Here is an 8845-nt window from a genome sequence, read left to right as displayed (position 1 = left end):
CTTTAAATATTAATGGATCTAAGTTAATAAAACAAATCACAGTTATTGTAAACTCAATAGTAGACTGTGGAAGATGATAATTTCAAGATGGATGCCAAAGATATTATACAAGAAAATTGGAAGCCCAACTATTTAAGTCTTATTGGCAATATTGGGAATTAATGAAGTAGAAATAAGACAAACAGTCATGAAGAGAGGTAAAGTAATTGCTGAATTTAAAAGAGAGGAAGATCAACTTGGGAAATACTTTCTCTAATCTCTATGGAGGTCCTTAATGAAGAAGGAAAGGGTCAGTTATTTCCTACAGCTAGAAATGGACCGAATGTTTGAAGAGAGAGCAAAGGCATTTGTAAGATCAAGAAGGAGATGGTTGAAGGTGAAAAAAACAAAATACTTTGACAATTTGAATTACCTCTATTCATAAGCTTAATATAGATGGCAAAGAAAATGAAAACCCCAAAGATATGTTCAGAATTCTATGGTAATCTTACACCAGTAATGTCTGTCCTACTAGTGACATATCTGCCTTTCTAGACTCTGTCAAATATTATGCAAAAATTCATAGATGAAGACATTAAAAAGTCTTGTGAAACATTTTTTAATTTCATTAATAGAAATAAATTAATCAGCAAGTTAAAAGATAACAAATCTCCAGGGAACGCTGGCCTTATTAGTGGATTCTATACATATTTCAGGAGGATATTGTTGAATTTATATTTAATGTTTTTAAGGAGGCAATTGATTTAGGGGACCTGGCTGTTCTATGACAAGGCCTCATTTCTGTAATCCCCAAACCAAACAAAGATCCTAGGATGTTAGAAAATTGTAGAACAATCACATTAAGAACAATGATGGAAAGATACTTGCATCCATCTTGCAGAAAGACTTAAAGGTCTTGACCACATCATTGATGATACCAGTCTGGTTTTATGAAGGGCAGACATGTAGTAATAATATTTGACTAGTATTGAACTTGATAGACTACACATGAGCACATTATGGAAGATAGCTTTATTTTATTTGAAGACTTTTACAAGGCTTTTGATACAGTTGAACATTATTTACTTTTTGACTCTTTGATTTTTTGGTTTTGGTCAATATTTCAAAGTGTAATTAAGACAGTTACATATATATCTCCTGAGCATTCGAGATGGGTGTAAGGGATTGGGTCACAATGTAGTCAAACATGCACCTACTATGTTCAGATCCACCACCACATATCTCCCTTTCTAGGTACCTGTGGCCAGAGCAGCTGTCCACTCTGGTGGCCATTGCTGTGTAAACAGGAAGGATGACCCACCCTCACCCGACCGGTTTCCTCGGTGCAGTGGCGTCGGCGCTCTTCACCTCGTACGCCGTCCAGCGCCGACCAATCACGACCTGGGGGCTGGGCCTGGTCAAGGAGGCCTGTCCAATCTCCAAGAGCTTTGTTCAATCGCAGGGCTTTGCTGTCAGGGAGACAGAGAGACTGGGGCTACTTTAATGAGAAGTGGGAGTGGTAAGAATAACCAATAACATCAATGATAACATGAAAATCAATAGGGGGCGGGTGTGTTTTGGTTGAGCTGCCATATCATTTTAAGTTCATTATTTGCTAATTCAATAGACACTTTTTTCATGTTAAGGTCAATAACATTGGATGACATTTATACAGTACAATACAGAATCAAGTGACGGGCAACATTCAATTTCAATAATGTGGATGGATACAGATCTTAGCTTATGATTTCAAACCATAACCCTCAGCAAGTCAAGGCAGTTGGCTGAAAGGTGGAATTAATTACATGCTGATGTACAGTAAATAAGGAATTAAAAAACTAAATCAATGTAAAAGCATTCATRTCTGCTCTGGAGTGACGTTTCCCCAGAGGTATCTAGGATCAGCTTCCCCTCCCCCAATTCTAACCTTAACCATTAGTGGGTAAAATTCAAAAACCAACCCAAGATTATTATCTAGGGGCAACTTCACCCCACACCTCCATCCCCTTCTATGACCCCCTTCCCCTCCATAGGTACCTGGAGCTGAGAGGCCTCTCCGAGAGGACAGGCCCCGTGCTTTGGCCGGCGTCCTATGGGCCGGCAGAGAGAGACAAGGTCTATGAGAGCTTCAGCCTGAAKGGATCCAATGATCGCCCTGGATGCCCTGCTGGGGGCGGGGTCAGACTGGGAGGAGCTGATGAGCCGCGGGGGCTTCCATGGAGGTCAGTTCACAGTGCAGTGTTTTGCCTTAGAGAATGATAGAGGCTTCTAGTGGCCAAAAGGCCCTATTAGCATAGGCAGCGCCATTGAGGGCTTCCACCATTTTAATGTAGTTAACTGGGTGGGACTTCCAACTGGGTCATCAGGAGATATCAGCCAATCGTGAAGAAAATTGACTACTTCAAAATGGAGATTGCCTCAATAGCAATGGCCATGCTGTCACAGACGCTATAATGGCACAGATACAAAGATGAGTTCTATCGATCTCTATGGTTTGGCCGCATTCCTGTCTGACTACATTGCTGATGCATGCCAGATCTWACAACATCTGGATAGCTGTTTAAAATTTCAGCTAACCACATCATATGATATAGCAATCTCATGCTTGACTGTGCAGTAAAGGACGTGGCATGCAACCATTGGTTGATGCAATGCAATGTGATCCGCCGGGAATGTGACACGTGTTTTTATGTCACAATTTCTTGGTAGTGAGTGACTTGTTGGCCATCTTAGAAAGGACAATATTGGCAACACTGTCTGAATTRAGGAAATACATAAACTAAATTAAGGTTTGTGTGGTCTCTTGGGCCCCTTTTTTTATACTCGCATTCCATGCATTGTTTACTTCACAGGACTTTCTGTAGAGATTGAGAAACATTTTCCGCCATCCACTTCCTTATGGATGAAACACAGGCTTCCAGGGTAGGCAATTTTGGGGCTTCACCATGTTTCATCTAAATGTACAGCTGTGTGTCATCCCTGGATGCCCTGGATCCAGCAGTGAAAGTTGGCATTGTGTTTCCGAATGACATCACCAAGAGGTAGAATATATAGTGAAAAGAATAGTGGTCCTAAAACAGAACCTTGAGGAACACCGAAACATACAATTGATTTTTCAGAGGACAAACCATCCAGAGACGAACTGATATCTTTCCGACAGATAAGATCTAAACCAGACAAGAACTTGTCCTTGTAGACCAACCGATCACCACAAAGGTCTAGGGGTACGAGGACAGGTGCAGAGCCTTGGTCTGATGCCATTAAAAGGTAATTTACTACCTTCACAAGTGCAGTCTCAGTACTATGATGTGGTCTAAACCCGTTTCGTATACATTATTTGTCTTCAGGAAAGCAGTGTGTTGTAGCGCAACAGCTTTTTCCCAAAATCTTGAGAGGAATGGGAGATTCGATATTGGCAAGGTCAAGGTTTGGCTTTTTCAGGAGAGGCTTTATTACTGCCACCTTTAGTGACTTTGGTACACATCCAGWGGATAGGAAACAGTTAATTATGTTCAACATAGAAGGGCCAAGCACAGGAAATATCTCTTTCAGTAGTTTAGTTGGAATAGGGTCCAGAAAGCAGCTGGAAGGTTTAGAGGCCATGACTATTTTCGTGAATGTATCGAGAGATATAGGATTAAAAAACTCCAGTGATCCTAGCAGTTCTATGCAGATTCAGGACAACTGAGTTTTGGAGTAACACGCAAATCCAAAAGAGGAGTTCGTAATTTGCTTTCTAATGATCATAATCTTTTAGTCGAGGAAGTTCATGAATTCATCAACGCTCAAGTGAAGGTCATCCTCTCTTGGGGAATGCTGGTTTTGAGTTAGCTTTGTGACAGTATAAAACATTTATTTTGGTTTGTTTTTATTCTCCTCAAATTTAGGTTGGAAAAGTAGGCTGATCGAGCAGCAGTGAGGGCTCTTCGATATTGCACGGTACTGTCTTTCCAAGCTAGTCGGAAGACTTCCGGTTTGGTGGAGCACCATTTCTGTTCCAGTTCTCTGGAAGCTTGCTTCAGGGCTCTGGTATTTTCTGTATACCAGAGAGCTAATTTCTTGTGACAAATATTTTTGTTTTTAGAGTTGCAACTGCATCTAGGGTGTTAAGCAAGGTTAAGCGGTTAACATATGTTTGTACTCCAATATCCTTGGGTAGGTGGAGGGAGTCTGGAAGGGCATTTAGGAATCTTTGGGTTGTCCAAGAATTTATAGCACGGCTTTTGATCATCCTTGGTTGGGGTCTGAGCAGATTATTTATTGCGATTGCAAATGTAATAAGATGGTGGTCCGATAGTMCAGGATTACGAGGAAAAACATTTMGATCCACAATATTTATTCCACGGGACAAAACTAGATCCAGGTTATTACTGTGGCAATGAGTTGGTCCGGAGACATGTTGGACAAACCCACTGAGTTGATGATGGCTCCGAAAGCCTTTTGGAGTGGGACTGTGGACTTTTCCATGTGAATATTTAAATCAAACATTTGAATATTATCTGCCATGACTACAAGGTCTGATAGGAATTCAGGGAACTCGGTGAGGAACGCTGTATAYGGCCCAGGAGGCCTATAAACAGTAGCTATAAAAAGTGATTGAGTAGGCTGAGAAGATTTATTGACGAGAAGCTCAAAAGACRAAAATTGTTTTGGAGGGTAAATWKAAATTTGCTGTCGTAAATGTTGGCAACACCTCYGCCTTTGTGGGATGCGCAGGAGATACGGTCACAAGTGTAACCAGGAGGCCTCCATTTRACACAGTAAATTCATCAAGCTTGAGCCATGTTTCAATCAGGCCAATCACATGAAGTTTGTGATTAGTTAATTGACTATGACTGTTTTGGAAGTGAGGGATMTAACATTAAGTAGTCCTATTTTGAGATGTGARATATTGGGGCGGCAGGTAGCCTAGTGGTTAGAGYGTTGGACTAGTAACTGAAAGGTTGCAAGATCGAATCCCCGAGCTGACAAGGTAAAATAATCTGTCGTTCTGCCCATGAACAAGACAGTTAACCCACCTAGGCTGTCATTGAAAATAAGAACTTGTTCTTAACTGACTTACCTAGTTAAATAAAGGTAAAAATAAAAATAGAAATTATCACAATCTCTGTCAATATTGACAGGAATGGAGGTGGTCTTTATTACCAGTGAGATATCTATGGTGTATACCGCCATGTTTAGTTTTGCCCGACCTAGATTGAGGCAGTCTCAATGAGCTGACTATACTGACAGTGCTAGTGGCAGACTCCACTAAGCTGGCAGGCTGGCTAACAGCCTGCTGCCTGGCCTGCACCCTATCTCATTGTGGAGCTAGAAGAGATAGAGCCCTGTCTATGTTGATAGATGGGATGAGAGTGCCCTTCCAGCTTGGATGGAGTCCATCACTCCTCAGCAGGCCAGGCTTGGTCCTGTTTGTGGGGGAGTCCCAGATAGAGGGACTCAATTATGAATTATGTACAAATTCTATCTTTTGGGAGGGGCAGAAAACAGTTTTCAACCAGCGGTTGAGTTATATTGCGCTTGGTGACCTCTGACTGTTTCATCCTAACATCCTTGGTACCGACGTGGATAACAATATCCCTATACCATCTACACTTGCCAGTTTTAGCATCAGCCAGCACCATCTTCAGATTAGCCTTTACATCRGTAGCCCTGCCCCCTGGTAAACAATGTATGATCGCTGGATGATTCTATTTAAGTCTAATATTGCGGGTAATGGAGTCGCAAATGACTAGGGTTTTCAATTTGTCAGAGCTAATGGTGGGAGGCTTCGGCGGCTCAGACCCCGTAACGGGTGGAGGAGAGACCTGAGATGGCTCAGGCTCTGAATCAGACTTGTTGCTTAGTGGGGAAAACCGGTTGAAAAGTTTCTAAATCTGCAGAATGAGCGACACTGGTTGTGCATGCCGAAAGCATTTCYTTCCAGAAGCCATGAGAAAATTGTCTGGCTGAAACTGTGCAGAGGGATTARCAATACTACCTGTATTTACTGGTGGCACAAACGCTGTATCATCCTTTCCTACACTTAAATTGCCCTTGCCTAACGATTGCGTCTGAAGCCAAGTTTGCAACTCTGCTATCCTCACCACAAGGCGATAGTTCTCCTGTATATAAAGAGTACAGCGACTGCAATGAGAAGGCATAATGCTACTTAGCTTTCTTTTTTTGTCTGGAGGAGGTCCTGCAAATCCAATTGTGAGATGCTACCATCCCGCCATACTAACATCCCGCCATACTAATCAAACCCAAATAAGAGGTGCGTTTGATTCAGATTGGGTGYACATTTTTGAAAACCATATTTCTTTTCACTCCTTAATAATTGTTGGGTGTTTATTGGACAGCTAGCCAGTCAATAGGAGATAGGAAAGATATAAGAGTGTGCCAGAAGGTGAGTGGGACATATTTGTAACTGTGARCACTGACAGCAGTGGCACAAACTACAAGACCAACCCCAGGCCACATGGTTGCATTAGAATCCACTTCCACATAACTTCACCTCAGTAACTCACCCACCTCCATCTACTTGATTCATAACTGTACACACATCTCTCTCGCCCCTCCTCCTTCCCTTTATCTGCCTCTTCCTCCCTCATCTATTTTATATTCACTTCTACATCCATCTCACTCCCCCATTCACCTACTTCTCCCCCAATTCCAGGTGACAGTGAAAGTGCGGCAGTGATCGCCTGCTGCTGCTCCATGGCACGGAGGGCGTCCCGCCCGGCAACTACACCCACCTGGAGTACAGGGAGCGGCTGGAGAGCAGCGCTGAAAAGCTCTACGCCCTGTMACACACAGGAGGTGACAAGTACGATCCATAAAGCACTGAGGGGGAGACGAAGAGAGAAAATGTGTGAGAGAAACTGTGAGTGAGAGAATGAGACTCTAATGTTTTACTGTCTTAACCACATGCATTATCGCTGTACTCWGTCTTGCCCAAAAGTAACTACGCTTGGTAGGAAGTCAATTGATCCTGTGTGGCGCTGTCACAGTGTAATAGAAAAACTGTCATGTCAACGTAGATGCCTGGAGGGAATGGTTCYGTCCCACTGATCAAGAGCAAGGTTGCATCCCAAATAGAACTCTATTCCCTATGGGCTCTGTTCAAAAGTAGGRCATTATATAGGGAATAGGGWTMCATTTGGGACACATATAAAGTCTACACCCACGCACAATGAGGAGGAGGATTCAGTCATACAAGAGGCTATTGAGCATTGACAATACATGATAAATTAAGGGAGTACAGTGCATTCGGAAAGTATTCAGACCCMCTTGACTTTTTCCACATTTTGTTACGTTACAGCCTTATTCTGAAATGTATTATTTTTCTCATTCATCTACACACAATACCCCATAATGACAAAGCAAATAGGTTTTTAGAAATGTTTGCAAAAAAAAACATTACCTTATTCTGACCCTTTGCTATAAGACTCGAAATTGAGCTTAGGTGCATCCTGTTTCGATTGATCATCCTTGAGATGTTTCTACAACTTGTTATCCACCTGTGGTAAATTCAATCGATTGGACATAATTTGGAAGGGAACACACCTGTCTATACAAGGTCCCACAGTTGACAGTGCATATCAGAGCAAAAACCAAGCCATGAGGTAGAAGKAATTGTCYGTAGATCTTCGAGACACGATTGTGTCGAGGCATAGATCTGAGGAAGGGTACCAWGAAATGTCTGCAGCATCGAAGATCCCCAAGAACACAGTGGCCTCCATCATTCTTAAATGGAAGAAGTTTGAAACCACCAAGACTTGGTCACTGAYAGAGTTCCTCTGCGGAGAGAGGAGAACCTTCCAGAAGGAAAACTCTCTGCAGCACTCCACCAATCAGGCCTTTATGGTAGAGTAGCCAAACAGAAGCCACCCCTCAGTAAAAGGCACATTGACAGCTCGCTTGTAGTTTGCTAAAAGGCACCTAAAGGACTCTCAGACCATGAGAAACAAGATTCTCTGGTCTGATGAAACAGATTGAACTCTTTGGCCTGAATGCCATGCGTCATGTCTGGAGGAAACCTGGCACCATCCCCTTGGGGGAAGCATGATGGTGGCAGCATCATGCTGTGGGGATGTTTTTCAACGGCAGGTACTGCAACACTAGTCAGGACAGAGGGAAAGATGAACGGAGAAAAGTACAGATAGATCCTTGATGAAAACCTGCTCCACAGTGGTCAGGACCTCAGACTGGGGYGAAGGTTCATCTTCCAATAGGACAACGAACCTAAGCACACAGCCAAGACAATGTAGGAGTGGCTTCGGGACAAGTCTCTGAATTTCCATGAGTGGCCCAGCCAGAGCCCAGACTTGAACCCAATCAAACATCTCTGGAGAGACTTGAAAATAGCTGTGCGGCGACACTCCCCATCCAACCTGACAGGCCTTGAGAGGATCTGCAGAGAAGAATGGGGAAAAACTCCCCAAATACAGGTGTGCCATGCTTGTAGCATCATCCCAAGAAGACACGAGGCTGTAATCGCTGCCAAAGGTGCTTCAACAAAGTACAGAGTAAAGGGTCTGAAATGTGATCTTTCCGTTGTTTATTTTTAATACATTTGCAAACATTTCTAAAAAACTGTTTTTGCTTTGTCATTATGGGGTATTGTGTGTAGATTGAGGAAATAAAACTATTTAAATCAATTTTAGAAAAATGCTGTAATGTAATAAAATGTAGAAAAAGTCAAGGGGTCTGAATACTTTCAGAATGCACTGTATTTACAATAACCGTTGCTAAATTAGGGCTGGGAATTGCCAGGAACCTCCCTATACGATATTACCACGATACTTCGGTATCGATACGTATTGCGATTCTTCTATATGTATTGCGATTTGATGTTCCAAACATATTGCTCACTATATGTCTG

General features: G+C 42.5%; 1 protein-coding gene across 1 annotated transcript; it reads left to right on the top strand.

Annotated features, from left to right (window-relative positions):
- Positions 1-1162: 1162 nt before the first annotated feature.
- adprh (ADP-ribosylarginine hydrolase) lies at positions 1163-7836 on the top strand. The gene is given in 7 exon segments (XM_070448690.1): positions 1163-1461; positions 1463-1498; positions 2013-2120; positions 2122-2201; positions 6638-6673; positions 6676-6787; positions 7638-7836. Coding segments are annotated over 7 exon segments (846 nt in total). The 5' UTR covers positions 1163-1186.
- Positions 7837-8845: the final 1009 nt, after the last annotated feature.

This window comes from Salvelinus sp. IW2-2015, linkage group LG18, assembly GCF_002910315.2.
Source record: "Salvelinus sp. IW2-2015 linkage group LG18, ASM291031v2, whole genome shotgun sequence".
Classification (NCBI taxonomy): domain Eukaryota; kingdom Metazoa; phylum Chordata; class Actinopteri; order Salmoniformes; family Salmonidae; genus Salvelinus; species Salvelinus sp. IW2-2015.
The sequence above is the reverse complement of the archived record's forward strand: the minus strand, read 5'-3'. Positions and strand labels throughout refer to the sequence as shown.